Source organism: Netta rufina, assembly GCF_964035555.1.
Source record: "Netta rufina genome assembly, chromosome: 2".
NCBI classification, from domain to species: Eukaryota; Metazoa; Chordata; class Aves; order Anseriformes; family Anatidae; genus Netta; species Netta rufina.
The window spans coordinates 62,819,145-62,838,787 of NC_140124.1; the positions used below are offsets into that span (position 1 = coordinate 62,819,145).

General features: G+C 42.9%; 1 protein-coding gene across 1 annotated transcript in view; it reads right to left on the minus strand.

Moving 5' to 3' along the window:
• Positions 1-4,407: 4,407 nt before the first annotated feature.
• Positions 4,408-19,643, minus strand: part of AOAH (acyloxyacyl hydrolase) — a gene marked incomplete at its 5' end in the record, with an annotated part of 72,432 nt that continues 57,196 nt past the window's right edge. The window contains 6 exon segments of the mRNA XM_084306983.1: positions 4,408-4,669; positions 10,198-10,274; positions 13,512-13,608; positions 15,611-15,670; positions 15,757-15,815; positions 18,491-18,663. Coding sequence (XP_084163109.1) covers positions 4,541-4,669; positions 10,198-10,274; positions 13,512-13,608; positions 15,611-15,670; positions 15,757-15,815; positions 18,491-18,663 — 595 coding nt within the window. The 3' untranslated portion in view covers positions 4,408-4,540.

Genomic DNA, 19,643 nt, shown 5'->3' on the forward strand with positions numbered 1-19,643 from the left:
TTGAATTCTACTCGATTTGAGAACCAGAAATAGATTATAAAATTGCTTTTTCTGTAAGACACTATAAAGCTGTTATCTACCAACTAATATTCTTGCCATAAGTATGGATCTTCTGCCCCGCCATAGACATGTCCGTAAATGCAGACAAAAAGAATACTTCAGACCCATCATTTCAAATGGCAGAACTAGTCAGTTGATGTTCCTGCAGTTTTCAAAGCTTTTCACTAGCTTAGTGAAATACTATCTCATTACCCCACTATTGCACATGCAGTAGTGGAATACTGGTAAGTTGTTATTCCTGTTGTATATTCACACTTGAAACACTAAATTCTGTTATCTTAAACTGTTTTCATCCAGCCACTTTTGTACTTTTGCCTTTAAACCTAGTTTTCTTTTTCAGATGTTCTTAAATATTTCCAAATTATGTATTGAAATATATTTTATCCCTTTAAAATAAATAATAACTTTATGTAACTTCTCCTAATGTCATCTGTGCATTTGAGACGCTAGTCTGAAGACAAAAAGCTAGACTCCATGTGGTGTTTGGGAAATTCTATTCAGTATGTATATCCAAAAATACCTCCTGATTTGGGAATATAATGCAACATCTTAGGGGTAGCTAGCACCAGGCTGTTTATGGGCAGTTACCATGAATATGGTTGGAACATACATGGGTGTAGAAGCAGCTAGACATGAGCAGTTCAATGAGTGTGATGAGGAAAGATGGTTCTCGTCTCACATAATAAAGACATGGCAGCAGAGTAGCAATGGTACATGAACAGTGGCAGTGCAAATTTCATCCGTGGATTCTTGGTAGGCTGAGTTATGAAGCAAGAGTCTATAGAAAGGAGTGACATGCTTTCATTTGGACTGTATTTTCAATTTGGACTATTATCCATTGTAGAAACCTATGTGTTTTATTATTGCTGAAAATGGAAAAAATATCAAGGAAATGTATGAACTTTAACAGGTGATGCAAGTTTGAAAACCTGACCTGAACATAAATTGTCAGTGACCAAATGTACTGCTGCAGTCAGCAGAAGCACGTGACACCTGCTTAGCAACAAGCCTCCATTTACACCTCTACTGGCTTGCACTAATGCCTACCTCCTCTCTCACATCTCCCAATTCCTTCAAGGGTGAGCTGTGGAAAAATTTTTTCAAAAATGTTGTCAGGGATCATCTGTTTTCTGAGCACTGCAAGATAGGCATGAGGGAGTAAGGAAAATGCAGATGTGAGGGAGAGGGTTAATTGAGGGTTTTTTTCTGCAAGTGTATTAGAACCTTGATGAATGTTGAAAGCGGAGAGACTACAGAACAACAGTTCAGTTTAAACTTGTACTCTACCATAACATTAAAAAATGATTGTGCTGTCTGAATCCCAGAATTCTCGAGGTCTTGCATGTTTGTATTTTTTTTTTTCCTGAAGTGGAAAGCCAAATACAGCTACAGGGTTTGAAAAGTTTGGGATGGAAATCTCACTAAGATGTGAGAGCTTTCAGCTCTACAGGTTAGAGTTTTCTCATATTTGTTGTTGATCCTTTTGTAGTAGGCCAGGCCAATTGAATTCAAATAGCTTCATGTAGATGTAGCTCTATAACCCAAAAATAGTTTCTCTGATACTCTCAGATTGCAAAGCATTAAGTTGTTATAAAATAGTCGAACAGAAAAACAACAGCAAAAGCCTCCTGTGTTTAGTGCATTGAAACAATGTGCTGTAAGGCATTGATGAAATCCCCCTGTCTACATTGTTCAACTATGTGGGGGGGATGCCCAAGATAAGACATTCCTTCTTAAAAATCTGTACTATTAATAAAGCTTGATTTCATGGTGCTATACCTAGCTTTCCAAGAGCAATTTTTTTCTTTTATTCAGGCATTTGTCGTCGTCATCCTAAGCATCAGGAGATGGTTAAATTAAGGAAATAGACTAGAATACATAGCTCACTGCTGCTTTAGATTAAGCTTTGTCAGAACCAGCTGTTTAAAATGGGGTGTTTAAGTTACTACTGCTGCTCAAAAAGCATTTGGGCATGCAGATCTTCCACTCTTTTTTGTATTTTTGAAACAACAGATGTAGTACTTGTAAAGTACTTGTAGTACTGGCAAATAGTTACTGCATTATTTACAAATTAAGTTTCTGTGTACTGCCTGATCTTAAAGCTGAATTGCAGAGTTTGCTGCTGAGGCATGACATGGTTCGATTAGTGCTCCTGCAGCCAATGGCAAACCCATTTTGTGAAGTCCCTCAAAGACCATATCAAGCATGGAGTAATTACACTGCTAGGGCAAGTCTAAGAGTTTTGGGGATTTCAGGCCTCTCTCGCCTTTTTATAAACTTAGAACATCCTCTTAGTCTTCTTTTTTTCCATTATGCACAATTTCAAGATGCCTACTAATAAGAAATTCTACAAATGAATATGCTTTGCTCTGGGCAATGAAGCTTATTTTAACTGAGGAAATTTGAGTCTTACTAGCTTTTAAAACTCTTAATTGGCATTATCAAAGCCTAAACTCAATTGGGATGCAGTAATGGCTTGAAAATTTGGCTTCTAAACATCTAAACGCAGTGTTCTCTTCCCTCCTTTGATTGCCACGTTTCTGTGTTTTGGTATAAAGGAAATTATCCAGTATGAGTCTGGAGGTATTGTCCTTGCTGTAAATTGTAAAACAATGTGGATGCACTTGCTTTTTGTCCTGCTTTTGCTTTTAATGACAGTAAGAAACCTGACTTGGAAAGCGTATATTGAATGCCGTGCTATTTGGCAGAGATTTTTGTACAGCAAGCAGGTATGTTTCCTCTTCTAGAACTAAAGGGAATAATAGAATCATATCACGAGTCGGAAGGGACCCATAAGGATCATTGAGTCCAACTCCTGGCACCGCACAGGTCTACCCAAAATTTTAGACCATGAGACTAAGTGCACAGTACAAATGCTTCTAAAATTCTGACTGGCTTGGTGCAGTGACTACTTCTCTGGGGAGCCTGTCCCATGTGTGACCAATAGCAGAGGCATGTCTGAAGATGACTGAGTTGAAACTGTTTCTTGGGAGACAATGGCTATTTTGGTAACATCTGAATGCCTTGAATGAAGTGGGACATGATAGTAAGTATCATTCAATTAAAGAATGCATTCCCTCTTGGTTTCCTAAAGATGAGTATTTCCTCAAACGTTAGTGGTTGTCCCACAAGAATTTAATCTTAGTAAAAGATGCTGCACTGACTGCACTTTAAAAAGAAATACAAAAAAATAGAGTATCTAGGATTTGCTTCAAAACAGTATTTGCAAGTACTCCTCTGCCTCTTCAAACTACAGAGCAGATGTGGCTCCTACAGATGTGGTCAGTGTGCTTGGGCCCGCGCACAGCCAGGCCGTCTGTCTGTCCTGCAGCCTCAGAGCTGGGTCACAGCCGATGCAGCCATATACACAGGCACATTCAGAACAAAAGAAATAGACAGAGTATAACTGAGCCCTGGCTAATTTTGATGGCTTTAGTCATGCTGTGTTAACACTTCCTATTTACCATATTTTTCCATGTGTAATTAGTACTATTTTATGCTGTCTCATCCCTTTATCACCAGTAGGGCTACTAGTACAGCTGTATCTAATTTTGTTTGGGTATTCTGTGGTGGTGTTTTTTTAATTTTTGTGTTCTTGTTTGCCTTTTTCTAGAAGTATTGGGTGAGCTGGTGAAATAAATACTTTTAATTCTCAACCTTTAATACTACGTGTAAAGTAGAGCAGGTAAGAGCTGCCCATTCAGCGATTCAGCGATTCCTTAGGTCATACCTGCAAAATGGTGGGACTTATTGTGCATATTGCATTTATTATGAAGCTAAAGAGTAGGGATGTGTTAAAGCTTTAAAAAGCAAGCTGTGTTAAATACTTGAAGGGTGGTCAAGTTACGAGCTTGTTAATGGTGGGAAAGGGAACCTGTGTTCAGTCAAGCTGAACTACTGCTGCCAGGCAAATCTAACATCTAGTGTCTTGTTATTCCTCGCACGTTTTAATAAGCAAATAGCAGCAATATAGCAAATAACATATTGACAGTTGAGGTAATTACATGTATACAACTCATAGCAACAAGATTAGGTTGGGTTCCCCCTCCCACCCCTTTTGGGATCAAATTAACTGTTGAAAGGTACAAATGGAAAGCCCAAAAATACGGTTCTGCAGGGAAAACAATGAGGTAGGGCTGGGGGGTTGCTGTACGTGGAAACAATCGCATTATGCATTTGCAAACCAGTACAATGAATGGTCTAGCTGGCAGGTATCCTTTGATTTTATTTTATTTTTGTAGCTCCGAAGAAAAAGCTCAGTCTACTTGTACAGGTGGGTGACTTTGCAGTTAAGATACAGCACTGAAAAGAATGCTGCTATGCTAACTTCAGCACTACCGTCTCTTTGTACTGCTATTTTGAACAACAACAACAAAAATAAGAGTGGCTCTTGTGCCCTCTGTTTTCTTTTGTTTTGGTCTCTAATCATGGAATGTACCAGGAAGCACCCCTGTAAACCGTGGCTCTGGCAGTTTGGGAGTCAGTGTCCACCTTGATCTTTGAATATAGCTTCAATCTGGTCATTGAATGGATTCTCCTTTCCAAGCACTTGAGGCCATTCATGTAGTGCCTTCTGCCAGGTAATGCTTGTTCCCAGGGCTGCAGCAATCTGTGAACAGCACATATGAGACAAATTATCAATTTCTCATGCCTGTATAATTCAGTGGCTTTATACCAGTCCCCATTAGAAGGCAGACTCCCCTCCATAAACATGTGATGGAGCGTAACCTCTAGCTAAAGAAAATACTCTATTCCAGCTGCTTGAAGAGGTGAAAATCCATTTGAACAGTAAAATAAGGTGAGGATTACATATCTGCACTTTCCTGACCAGGGCAAAAACTGGATTTATCAACAAGAGCTCATTTCTGGTAAAATGGTCAGGGGGGGATTCCAAAAAGGTGTGGTTTTTTTGTTGTTGTTGTTTTGTTTTTGTTTTTGTTTTTAAGATCAAATGTGAAGCCTAACATTGAATAACCCTTTTTAAGTTACTTATCATAGAAGGAAAATGTGACCGTATGTGTAGCTCGCAAGCATAAAGTTCTACTCTCTGTTACAGTTGTGTTTTGTCTTTGCAAAAGAGTTGTAAATTATTTTTTATCAATTACAGGAAAATAAAGATATACAAGCAGGCAATCGGGTCTAATGAGAGTCTTCAACTATTTCCTGATGCCTACAGTGCATGGTCAACAAACTTCTTCTGTTCAAAAGCCATAGGGTCTCACTTTTTTCCTCTGGAGCATTATGAAAGTATTTCAAAAGCACTGCTTAGATATAAGGTATAAATCTCTTGCTAGTCCAAAGGAATTCATGCTCTTGAATTCCTCTGATACTTCTAATAACTATTCTCTTTGCTATCCTGTAAGGAAACCCCAGGTGCTAGGAAAAAGAGGCCCAATTATATCCAGGTTCAAAACTAACCACCTCTGATTCTCTATGTCCACACCTGCTGCTGGCTGTCTTCAGTGCCTTTTCTCATGAGACCTGAAGAAAATGGTAAAATAGCTTTTCTCCTCGCTATCAGAACTGCTCTAGCCTTCATAGAGTGTTTGCCCTGGAAGTTATGCACTAAAGAGAAATTGTATGTACTATTTTGCCAGGGTGAAAATCATCAAGGGTAAGAGAAAGGGAAAGAGAATAGCCTGATTCTCCTTTAACCAAATTTTCACACCCTTCTAACACATTTTTGTTTCAACTTCTGACCTACGGTTATATTTTGCCTATACAGTAACTTTACTTTCAAGTCTAAAACTCATGCTAACATTGATTATAATTACAAGGCTCAAATAGAGCTAACAAAGCCTTCGTACGAAGGCCCAAGATGGATTTATGCAATCAAACTATTTGAACCCTGTTTCAGAGTTTCAGAAAGAGACTGGAACCTTTGGGGAAATTTTATGTGCTTTTTTATGCTGTGCATTTGAAAAAAAGCTGTAATGATGGGCCAGGAGAAGAAAACTTTATTCAGAGCTAATGTACAGAGAGCCACATTTGCAGGGTGGAAGAACTTGGACTCTTGTCATTTGCAGCCTTGTTAAGCTATCAGACATTAGGCAGGGGAGAGGGATAGGGGAGATTTTGTAACGTGGCATTTTTTTTCTTGGTACAAATTCCTAACTTGACCAAACAAGCTTCTGGGCCGCTCAGTGGCTGCCAGGCGGTTGAGACCTGTGTCAGAGTGGTCCTTTTAGGCATGGGAGTCTCCAAACCTCCCTCACAAGTCCCTAAGTCTTCCTTATGTTTTTAGCAGGATGACTTTTTTTTTCTTTTTCTTTTTTTTTTTTTTTTTTTAACAAAACCAAACCCACTATCTTTGCATGTTGTACCCCCCTGAAAGAGTGAAAGAGTATCACAGGAGGTAAACTCTACAGTGTTCATGCTGCTGTTGATTACAATTTAAGATGTGCTTGGAATGCCCTAAATAACATAGGTCCTGCTCAGACACCTGCTCACATGGTGCTGATAATTTGCAGTGGATGAGTAGTGAGGCACAGAGAAAGGTTCATGACTCACGGAATCTTTTCTTTAGGTCCTTTTTAAATTCCAAACAGCTTGTGTTTTTGCACCAGTTAAATTTATTTTTATTTTTTGCATTTTTTAATTTTAATCTTAATTAAAAATTGTTCGGGATTTTATTTACTTGTTAAAGGAAATATTGCCTATTTCTTATAGAGTCCTGGATGACTGTGACTTTGAGGTGGCTGTGTTATTTTAGCAGCTTTTGGTTGTTTTTTCCTTCTGTACCAAAATGGGGATGGGAATGTTTCTCAGCAAAGAGTAAATACACAACTAATCTGATGTGTTTTGTTTCATTTTTTTTTTCTCTTTCCTGGTTATAATGTGCTTTCCTAAGACTTAAAAAAGGAAAAAGGGAGAATCTAATCACACTCAAGCTGTGCTTTCCTGCAAGTACATAATCATTAAGAATCTTCCAAGCATCCCTGTTTCCAGTTTGTGATGCTCAGGGCTTTTGCGCTCTCAATGGTAACTTCATAAAAGCAAGAAATGAAGCCATTTGCACAGGATCCTCTTGAAATACATGGTCGTGTCATACAAACAAAGCAATCAGCTGTTCCAGAGAGAAGCAATGTCCTTGAAGCCATCTGGCACTCAGGATGGTTTGCAGTGAGATTTGTAGGAAGGAAAAGCTGCTGAAAGCTCCTGGGCTCCCCCTTTAGTCAAGGGGAAGAAATTTCTTCCAAGGACAGTCAAGCAGAACTTGGGGGAGCACTGTCTCAGAGATGACTTTAGAGGGATGTTGGGAGGACTCAGGCATCATGCTTTTAGGAGTTAAAAGCAAATGGTGCGACTTTCATCCACTTACAGCTTGATCTGGGTGTTTTAGTTTTTAAACTTAAGAGAAATACAGGTACGCCAAGAATGAGTAATCTCCAGTTTTGCAGCTTAACGAAAACACGCAGGAAAATGCTCTTCTTCCTGTAGGAATGTCCCCTAATGAAATATAGGCCTGGGCTGGGCTAAACACGAGTGCTTAGTGTTTATTCCTTCCTTCAAGGGTTCTTAGATCAAAATACTCTCTGTGAACACTATGGAGATTTTTTTTTTTTTTTTTTTTTTCCCTAAGTGTTCCAGCCTAGCCTTTTTGATGCATGAAAAAACAGAATAGGTCTGATGGGACAAATGGATGGTTGCCACCTTGCATTTTTTCCTCATCCTTCTCTTTGCAGTGATTTATCCATGGCTGTCTGTTAGGAAGGTTCAATTCCCTTCCACTCTACTGCATAATTGGAGTGATGGTCTGTTGGATATATGTGCTGACGCCTGTTTACAAAAGTGGATTATTTCTTCAATTAATGAGATGCCAGATGAATGGCAGGTGAAATCCAGGGCAGATATCAGACTTCTCCTGCCAAGTACTGCATAGTAACAAAGGGGGAGCATGGTGTTTCTCCAGCTCACCTTGGCACAGAGTGGCACTGTGCTTCTCATACCCCATGCTCAGTTTTTCTGCATCTGAAGGCAAGAGCTAAAATGTGTATATTTTCCTTAGGGTGCTGCTCAGTTCAAATATTCATGACTGTTTCACTAATGCTTTGAGATCTTTGAGAAAAGTGCTGTAAAAAAGATTGAGTTAGAACTTATCAGTCATATTTATTTGTTGGGCTATGTGTGACAAGTGGGGAATAGCAGCAAAGATGGAAGTAAAAGATCCCCTTCACTTGACAAGCATCAGCTCTTGTGCTAGGCAGCGCTAGATGGTATTAAAGCTGTATCTGGCCAGAGGCATTCATGTTGGTATAACGTAAAACTTTAAATAAAACTTGCAATGGGAGTGAGTGAGTTGTTTATCATCTCTCTCAAGCGTACTCTTAAATATCACGCTGTGCTCACACTTCCCCTTCTTTGTCCCAAGAGCCACTCTTTCAGAGCAGAGTGCTCTGTCTCAGTCCCAACAGCACTGTGTTGATAACAGACTTCCCTATAATACCAGGAAAAGAAAAATGGATTTAAAGCAGTGGATGTTTGGATAAGGCTAATTAATAAATCCTAGAAGGGCAATAACTCACTTGAAGTGAGGCATATCTACAGCTGGCACCTTAACTGTACGGGAAAATGTACCTATAAAAGTATTAACGTCATCTGAACAGCAGGAGGGGGAGATGGTAACGACTGCAGGATGCCAGGCCCAGGGGGAGTGAAATACAGCAGCATGTGGCCAGGGCCTGCAGCCTGCTGCGCCAGGAGCTGCGCCCGTCTTGGTAGCTGCTCTTCCATGCCCTTCCGCAGCTTTCTTTTGGCTTAGGAAGGATCCCTTCAAGACGGATGCTTGCTGTGCCTGACTCCATGCTGCCTTGCAGCAGCTGGTGGGGTGCAGGGCATATATGCAAGAGCCTGGAGGGGAAGCTGTGACCCAGTGAGCTCGGCTCCCTCAGTGGCCGGTTACTGGTGGCTATGGGAAGCCTCAGGCGAGCCTCAGGGTATTGGGGTAAGGCATAAAAATAGCACAAAGATCTTCCCTGTTCTGCTCCAGCCGCCTTCTGTGTATTTTCCCCAGGTGGCAGAAGTGGGAACAGGGTTTGTTTCATCACAGCTTTCACTCCTGTTTCATTTGCCAAGTTTTCTCTAATTGCTTCCTTTTAAAAGGCCTGCACCAAAAATATTGCTTCCCCCATGTCCTCAGGCTCTAAGCCCATGCTTTCCCACAGCTTCCTCATGGTACTGCTTGGTAGCCAAGCAGGCATTATTTCTGCTATGAAGGGGCCCCTCTGTGACCAGGAAATTATTCTGACATGGCAAAGGTGAGGCAGCCAGCATGGATGTAAAAGACAGCAATGAAAGCACTTATGCTTTGGATGTCCCTACGCCTTTCCCCACGGGCTGAAGAGGCAGTCAACAGAGAATATGTGTGGGGTTGGCTCCCATCATTAAATCGCCTCAGAAATTCAGTCTGTGCTTTTGGGCACAGGGGTTGGCCCATTGTGGCACTGTTTTCTGGGCAGTCATACAGTTTTACTCAGGACCATACCAGGAAGATGGGCCACTCTTTTGTTTCCACTTTAATATTCCAAATATGAATTTATTTTCAACTGTGTACATACCTGAAACCTGAAGCTAGCCTATAGAAAATGCATTGCGTTGCTTGTAGCTGATTGCATGACGTGCTCTCCCAAAGCATTGTGCAGGTTCAGAAAAAAGTACTCTGAAAGTGAGCATGGTGGGAACAGGGAAAACGTTGCACAAGGTCATCAAAGTGAGGAGTTACAGCCGAGCAGCTGTTTCTCCTTCCCTTTCATTCATTTCTGACTACAAACTTTCTCCTGCCACCCATCCCTGGAGGCCAAGGAATCGGGAGAGAAGTGCTTCATCATGCGGCTGCAGCGCATAAAGCAGTTTATAGGTATGGCTTCAAAACAAAAGCTCTGTTCCAGGCTAGGATGAGGGGCATCCGTGGCCTTGGAGGCTGAGGATGTGGGATGTAGGGGCATGGATGTGGGCAGGATCTTCACCATGGTCATATTTATGGGTAGGGACAGGGTCAGGGTCTCTCTCCTGAAAAGAACCTCTCCTCTTCCCTGCTGCAGGACACGTGGGCACTGCAGGCAGTGTGAGCAGCCAACCCAACACAGGCGCTGGCATCCCTCCTGCTCTGCAACCCCTCACCTCGGGTCTGGATTTTACCTGGCTGGGGTGGAAGCCATCAACCGGCTCGATCAGCTGCCAGGGCTCGCCGCCCATCTTGCGCCACTCCTCAGCCGCTGCCAAGCACACAAGCAGAGAGGTTACGGCACCGCACTCCTCCTCCCAATGCCCCCGCTACTTTTAAGCTCACAACGGCTCTGCATGAAGATTATGATAATTGATATGAAGTTGTCAGAGCCAATACTGCATGCAATCCCTCTCTCCTTGGGCAGTATTTAAGCTTTTATTGTTTTGTTAGTGTTTTATTTTTTTAAATCTGCAATATTTATGCAAGGAAGTGCTTTGAACATAAATGCTTGTAAAAGAATTCGCTTTCCCTCCTAAGACTGATGCTGTAGTGAGTAAAGCTATAAATTATTTAATACTGATTTAATACTTTTGTATTTCCCATTTGAGTTGCAGCTTCAGCAGAGCAAAAAAAATATATGTGCGTACATATATATATATGATGAAAAGCTAAATAAAACAGTGATTTTTAGAGAAATAGAGGGTAACACAGTGTTTGCCGGGGCTGATGTCTGCAGGAATAAGATGTCATTTTCAGTTACTTTTCTTCTGAGTGATCTTTTTCAACTCCAACAGAATAACCTTTTGAATTACATAAGCATGACATTCAATGCAAATGCTGCTCTACTGTAAGCCCCAGAGCCATTAGAGAAGTAAAAAGCTTGCTTTCTTCAAAAGGGCTGTAGAGTGATCAAATGCGGGCCTGGTGGATATAGCATTAACAGACTGTAAACTTTATATCTTTTTTTTTATAATGACAGATTAAGAATTCTTAATAGTGTTATGCAGGCAGCCCATCATGAGAAAAATGTTCTCCTTTCGAGTGCTACAGTTCTGATCTGGGACCAGCACTGCTGGCTTGACTCTGGCTGTTGTGTCAAGAAGCGATGCCTGGGCGATCATTCTGACTTTGATTTCACAGATTGGTGGTGTTCCCGCTTTAACTATAGAAATGTACTTGTGATGCTGTATTCAACAGCAAAATAACTTCTTTCAAGGCACAGGGCTTGAAGGTCTGCTTCAAAATTGCATGATACTGGACGTGAAAACATTTTCATCCTATTTTACACCAGGGAGTACACGCGCTCACAACATACACACAGTGTGAACTAGCCCCTAACCCCTTGTATGATGTTATACACTGTGTATGAGGCTGTGTGCTGTAAAACACACTCAGTAGACGCTACTGTTCCAGTCCAGAAATAGCAAGTAAGTGAGGTTTCTATCAACAAAGGTCAATTTATTCCATTATACTTGACCTCCAAAAATCCTAGAGCAATTCTGGGACAAATAGGCACTGAGTAGAGCTGGAGATTGCCTTAGAAGTGCCCATTGCCTAGGCTGGACTACAATAGAGCTTACTCACATCCCCACAAGAAAAAGCAACCCACACCCTGTATTTATTGCGCCCCTTTATAGAAACACTAAGCACTTGAGCCAAAGGCAGCATCTGAGCTTGCCTGTCCATCTAAACCTAGAATAAATGCTGGTATACCCAGTTTTCATTCCAAGGAGATTAGCAGCTGCTATGTACACATGCACAGGCCCGCCTGGAGTCAGTGTCCTCATGACAGCACGCAACCACCACTAAATATTTGATGCCTGGAGAGTCTAGGGGAGGATCTGCGCTTGCTTCAGAAAGAGACCAGGAAAGTAGGTCAGCAGCCTCAGCTCGCTTCTGAGCGCGCTCACGAACTGACAGCTTTACTGACGGGAAGCTCACATGGTTGGCACCAGGGCTGCAGGAAACTTCGCAAAGTGTCTGTCAGAGCTGATGTTTGTATATGCATGTGTGATTTTGTTTACCTCATTTATTTAACGCGATGTAATCAAGAACAGCAAATTATATTAAGATGTTTCTTTTCGTGAAAGCAAATAAATTACCTGAAGTTAGCAATTGAACTTATTAAAGTAATTTGCCTACCCAGCAGGTAGTTTGTTCCAAACCCTAATGACTTGTTAAATATTAAGTAGCTGATACAAAACCCACAAAGAGACTTGGACATCCTGAAACTCTGTGCTATGATAGCTAACTTGCAGTGAGGTCTGTGTCTCCAAGCTAAGGTAGAAAAACTCCCTCTCCCATCCTCTTCTTTACCTCTTCCCCTGTGTGGTCTGCATGAGACCCAGACCCAGCTTCATGAACTGTGTTGTACAGAATAAAACAATTTTGTGAGTTTTGATGTGATTTGGCTGCAGCTGAAAATTTCACAATAATCTTCGGTGCCTCGGCAGCTTCATGCTTCCAAGGACACCCAGACACTGATGGGGAGAGGTGTCAGAGATGTACACTTTGAAGTACTGCCAGGCTGCTTCTGTCCCTTCATGGCTCCAGATTTAGCTGTCTACATTCTGGGATTTAAATTATCATTAAAAAAATAAAAAATAAAAGAACATACGGTCCCCAGGCAAATTTTTTTTCAAGCAGGACCTCTCTTTGTGAATACCAATATAAGGAAATGCAGATCATTTTTTATTATTATGTATTCTTTACAGAATCTAAAAATTAATGGTATTCAGGAGGCCCCTAGGATGGCTGGGGCTGGAGCTTCTGCCCCATGCGCTAAGGGGTTTGCTCTGGGGAAGAGGTGGCTTCAGGGAGCAGCTGCCTGTGGCCCCCAGTGCCCACAGGAAGGTGACAAGGGGACAGGGCCAGGCTCTTCACAGCAGTACAAGGTGCGTGTGTGTGGGGGGGCAAGAGGCAATGTTGAAACACAGGAGGTTCAGGCTGGATGTAGGAAAAAAGCTGTTTTCCTGCTGTCTACCTGTCTACCTGTCATCACTGTCTACCTGCTTGAATACATTGCCCACCTCAGTCCCTCACCCCATGCTGATCCTTTGCTTAAAATGGAGGACCGAGCATACATATTCTTTTTTTGTTTTGTTTTGTTTTGTTTTGTTTTTGTTTTTGTTTTTTTCTTCCCTTAAAATGTCAGTTACAGAAGGAAGTGAGTTAGGTAATGCACTTATCTAATGTCACTTAAGATCACATAAGGATGAGTTTTGTAAGGTCCTCGAGTCAATGCTGCAGAGGTATTCTGGTGCTTGAGGAAGCACAGGAAGGAAGCCAGTTCTTATTGGGAGAGATGCTTTTGAAAACACTAAGCTAAGGGAGGGCAGCTGTGTTACTCAGGGAGGAAAACTGGCCAAGAAAAATTTGTCTTCTGGAGGCAGTGCCACCAGGGTCACCCAGGCTGCCTTGGTACAGAGCTAACATGTACAGAGGGCATTAACAGCCCAGCACGGGACTGAAAGCTGCCTGAGAGAAGGAGAGAAAAGCAACTTACTTTGTCTCAGTGGAAAATCCATGTAGAAAACATCGAAGTTGGCAAATTTCTCAGATCTCGCTATTTCTTTCAGGACATCGGAAAGTTGTAAGGCTCTCTGAAAAAATCAAGCAATTTGACGTCAATTCATTGCTACTCATGCTGCTTTGAGTGGGCTTTGGTTTTGTCTCTGATGTGCAGGCAGGAATTTGAAAGCTAATACACCCCTGTAACTGGGGGAAAGGAGAATCAGAGTTCTTTATCATGACACAGACATGCACCAGATATCCTCTGCCTTTGGGCTACCCAGCTTGCGATGCCATGTGCCATTGCAGATTTGTACCGAGACCTCATCTGAGATAATACGATGAACACAGCATCCAGTTATTTTACCACACACCCCACCTAGCAGCAGCTCTAGTCCTGTATAATCATTCAGGCTCTCTCATTTTCAGAGGCCTCTTGACAAGTAGCAGCCCCGTCATTTCCAATCCTCTTAAAGAAAACAGAAACTTTCTGCAGAGGATAAATGTTCCTCCTTTTCCATTATCCTTCCTGCTGCTGCGTTGTGGGTACTGGCACTCAGCTAGCCAGACCACATTCTGCTCTTACTTTCAGTGGAGTAAATTAGCTCCGTCAGCCACAGATGTAACTGATATATACAGTGTAATTTCTACAGCCTAACAGAGATCAGAATCTCCTAAATATTTAACAAGTGCAGTTTGGATGATAACATAGACAATTATTTTCGGACAGGAAGCCAGGAGGAAGATTAATTCATGCCCTGCAGACACAGAAATTGTACATGGACAGCAGTTACATGTGCTGTATGTCCTGTGGTGTAGGTAACATATAAGCTGCAGTTCTGTAAAGATTTGGGAATCTTCTTAATAAGTCAAGAGGGATGGGGCATAAAATGAAACCTGTATGTAAACCTTGGTGAAATTAAGGCCATATTTTCTGTTTACTGAATGCATACATTAGTATGACAATGCACAGAGATGGCACCTTTGACTATGTCTGCTTACTGGTTCTTTTACATGGCTGCAGGGGGAAGGGTTAAAAATCAGGGAATAAGTGCCTGCTATGATGTGCCACCAGGTTTTTAGTGTCAGCTTTAAAGGACACCTGTGTCTGGCTGCTCCCACTCCTGCCTGCAGCCTGGGTGCTCCTTGGCCGTGCCACCTGGTGATTAAGGCCACAGCGATGTGCCTGAGGGAGATCAGCACAAAGCCCTGACAGAGACGGGGCCAGGATCTTGCTCTCAGGGGCTGCTCCAGCTGCCGGCAAAATCTGTGCCATTGGCACTCCGTGCTAGCAACTACCTTCTCCATAAGCAGTGTCTTCCTTACCAGGCACATTTTCTCCTCAAAGAGCAGGACCCTGAATGTTTTTTGTCTGAGGGAGATCACATCCCCCAGGAATGAATTTGGACAGCTGAGGGATCACCACAGGAGCTCATTTGCAAAGCCTGCAGCTTAACTGTGCTGCTCTGAGTGCCTGCGAGGTGTTTCAAAGGGTGGGCATGGAAGTTTCCACAGCTTTGGAAGAAAAAAAAAAAAAAGAACTGATGTCTTTCATTTGGGCTATCAGGCTTAGGCCAAGAAACCATTAATCATATAAAAGACAAAAGCAAAAATTATATCACTACATAGATTCAATTTAAACTTTATCTTGACGTGGAATTGTTGCATGTTTCTTTTGTCATCTTACATCTAAACTATCCCTTTTGTTGCCTTACATCTAGACCATGAGTTTTCATCTGTTCTGGTGATTGTGAAAGGATTTGGGGGGTCCTGTGCTCCTCAGTGAAGACACTTTGATGTACAACACAAGACACCTTGTATTTAGGAAGAATTTCTACATGGAGGGGGCGGTCAGGCATTGGAAGGGCCTGCCCTGCCAAGTGGTGAGGTCTCCATCCCTGAAGGTATTTAAGAGTTGTGTGGGTACAGCACGAGGGCATGGCTGAGTGAAGGGACTCGGCAGGTCAGGCTTGTGGTTGGACTTGATGATCTTGAAGGTCTTTTCCAACCTAGATGATCCTATCATTCTATAAGATGTACAGGGGCAAGAGGGTGGACTTATGTGACCACTGCAGAGTTGGTATTCCTCCTTACCTCTGAGGTCAGGTTCCTGAGGGTCTTGTTGGGAGTCAGCCAGCCATTGCAGGGGCTCACCTAGGTGGGCAGAGGAGACAGCACATTATCAGTGGGCAGGTGGAGAGCAGAGGAGACCAGAGGGATGCTCCTAAGGCAGCCCTTACCTTGAGGCAGTTGAGGAAAGAGTAAAGCTGGCTGTAGGTGATGTCTCTGTTCAGCTGCCCTGCAAAACACAGAGAGGGAAGCTTTGCATGGCCAATGGCCAAAGGCACCACCATCACTTTTCTTAGTGGCTCCACGTGTCCCTCCCCATGCATCAGAGCCCCAGGTGAGAAGAGGCACCCTACCACGACCATGCATGTGGGTCTGGGAGGTGCTGGTATGCCATCCCTTTGCACATCTCTCACTCTCCAAAAAAAACACAGGCATTGCACAGCCAAAAGAAAGGCTGAAGGTGAGTGTGTGTACTTTGAGCTTTGCATCTGTCTCAGAGAGGACAGCCTTACAAGGGAGAAACAATTTTGCTGTCACTGAGGGATGTGGATGCATTTCTGTGGGTGAGCAAACTCAAGCACCAAGTTAAACACCCAGCTGACATTCCCTGAAATTCACTGCTGCACAGTAACCTTGCTTGCTAAGAAAAATACCCATTTTATCAATCCTTTTGCTTCTTTGGTGACTACAGCCAGGATGGAGATTAAATGGACACTCAGTTAGTTCTCTGAGTTTGTGGCACACTGAGCATCCCATCAGACTTCTTTATTTTTGCAGGGCTGAAACGTGTAGTTTTTGTCATTGCTGTTTCAGGAACTGCAGAGTATGACATCACCCAAATTAAACAGGCTCCTCAGGCTGCTTTGTAGGATCTCCACTGTACAGGTGCAACTCCTGCCTATCTTACCCTGCAGCAGTATCCATTCCTCACAGAAATGATTAGGGATCTCAAAGATCAAGGGTTGGTGGGAATGTCCCAAAACCACATGGCCCCAAAGGGTCAGGCTCTGAGATGGGCTGTGGGGAGGAGTGGGGAGCAAAGGGCTGCAGCAGCTGATGGGTTTGGCTGACGTGAGCCCAGGTGGGTATTTTGGCTGAAACCCAGAGCAATGTCTCGTGGTGCTTGACTGGCTGCCTAGCAGGGAAACCTCCTCACAACCCATCAGAGGATCTGCCAGAAGTGATATCGTGCTGCAGAATGCTGCTTAGGATTAATTGGTTCCCTCCAAGGCAAATGAAGCCCTCTGAAAAATTGCCAACTGGTCCTATAGCTAACCACTCCCAGTTTGGCTTGTGCCAAAAATGCTACGTGTTATCTCTGATAATTAGATATCCAGTAGAGGAACTGCCCCTGTGATAAACATGCACTCAAGCAAAGAAGTGTATTTATGTGACTGAAAAATAATTATCACAGGTTCACTCTGTGCCAGAAGGGATGGGAGCTTTCTTTTTTTTTTTTTTCTTTTTTTCTTTTCTGTTTTCACTTGATAATAATATAGTGCTTATTAGAGAAAATGTGATGATCAATCAAGAAAACAACAGAAATGGATACCTCAGACTTCCTAAGAGGCATGTACTTTAGAGGGATAAAATAACATGTAGAATATTAAGAAGAATCTATGGGGCCATTGGCAATGATTAACCTTGGGAAACCAGGCACAGTGCTTCTTCAAAGCTCTAATACCCTGTGGTTGCCAAATCCATCTGAAGATGTAATCTACCATTTTAATGATGTACATTAGCTTTTCTTTCTCTCTCCATTTACTGATGAGGACTAATATGGCAACAACTTCCCACTTACTCAGATGCACTGGAGATTCATTTACCCAGAGACAAAAGGAACATGCTTTTGGTCTAAAACTTGACAGCAGAATGGCCTCGCTGTTTCCTTATGTCTCCACTTAAATGGAGAAGGTTGAACATACTTGCTTGTATAAAAGCAGGTTTTGGTAGCAGGATGAAATATTTCACATCCTTTCTTTATTGACTTTGGGGTGGTAGGAATTTGTAGAGAAGGGGTTCTGGAACATCCCCAAACCTGCCACCCCATAAACATCCCAGTTCTCCATGGATATGTGCCCACACTGACCCCAGAGGCACAGACACCAGCCTAACCACAGTGCAGGATGTGTTAATGCAACTCCACCAAGATGATGTTCCTCTTTGCTGTTTGACATAGCATGAGCAAATGGCCAGTCAATGGTCAGACATGCAGCTTCTCTGCATATGCCCTCAGTATGCTCTGAGGAGACAGACTCCCAAAGTTAGCCTCCAAATCCCTGCAAACACTGCCTCAAGGAACCTTATGGCAACTGCCCTCTGAGAGAAAGACCCAAGATGTGTCTATACATGGCGTGACGTTTCAGTTGTCACACCTGTGTGCAGCGTAGGAGGTGTCAGACACCCAGAGCTTGTGGAAAAATTATTCCTTTAGCATCTACTCAGTCTTTTGCAACTCCCTGGATTAATTCTGTCCCAGTCCACACCCAAGACACCCATCAGTCAGTGAGTGGAGCTGTTCACCAGATGTCAAGCTCTACCTGTAACAAGACCCAGGATGAAGCATGTTCAGGCTGCCCACAATTTGGGTCCAAGGCTGAAGCAGAACATCTTGTCTTGCGCATCCACAGCATGTGTTGAGCCTGGTTTGGAGCTGATTGGGTCTGGCTGGTGGGGGCAGAGGGCATGGGCACCATAGGGATCTGCCCTCTAGGTGCTCTATTCTGCACTGGGGATGACTCTCTTACTTCTACTGCACAGCCAATATCAGCTCATATTTTCCAGATCTCCTCTACTCTGTCAGGTTTGCTTGAAATATGTCAACAGATCCATAAATTATTCAGGGACAGAAGGAAACACGAGCAGGCAGATAGCTGAGAGAACCCTGCAACATCTCATATTTACCTAGAGGATGGTATCTGTCATGCAGATTATCCCAGAGGAAGCGTCCATCCACCAAGCCTGTTAAAATCACGTGGCTGCCGTTCGGAAGCCGTGAGTCCAGGTAACGCAGAGCTTGCATGACATTGGAGAGCATTTCTTTGGGGGTCGTCATGTGAGCCAGGGTGTCATGGTTCCTGCAGAAGGAGAGGACACAAACAGGTCATTGTGTCAGGTAATACAGTGCCACCAAACAGGCACCTGAAATTAAAGTGTTTTCTTGTCTTCTGTTCTTACATGTTAGGTTAGCTTAATGAAACCTTATAGAAGTGATGCTGATGTGCTTTAATCCCTTGTTCTTATTGCCAAAACAAAAAGTGATGCAGAAATCTCCCTCAGTGTAACAAACAAAAGCCTTCTCCCTGTTAAAAACACAGGCAGACATGCAACCCTTCATGCAACCCATTTTTGTGGAGTGACCTCCATGTAGGAGAAAAGCCTTAGCTCTCTTCCCAGTTTCATGGTAGAGTAATCCCATTGTTTGGAATGAGTTAGTCTTTATTTACACTGCCAAGCGGTGAATCGGAGCTATGAAGCAAACTATGACTATATTGGTTTCTCATGGTGCTGAGATCCATGTAGAACCACTAGAGAGCCTCACTCTTTGCAGCCGTTACAGACCATCTCAAGCCACTTGCTACAAATCCAGAAAATTGCCAGTTTCTAGTCATTAAAAGCACATGCTCTTTTTGCTGACTGCAACGATACCGATCACGGCATACTTGTCAAACTCCAGTCTGGGACTGGTCTGATGTCTATGCCAAGTTTCAGCAGGAAAAGGAATCCCCAGACTACTGCACCTGGTGGTTTTATTTTAGCCTCTGTGATTCAACCAGGGGGAACCAGTGCTGTTCTGCACACATGGCTTCAGGGTGAGGGGTGCCCCAGAACAGATGCAAGGATGGCTTCCCCCACTACTTGCTGTGTGTACCTCACATTCAGCATCCTGTTCAATTATGCCAGGTAGGAATATCTAAGGTAGCTTTGCCTCCCACATCTTGTACACCTCCTACCACCATGCTGCAAGAGAGCAGTGAGAGGTCCAAATGAATGTAGGAGACTGGAGGGAGAAGGAGGAGGTATTGAAGCTAAAATAGTCCTCAGAAATGCCCACTAG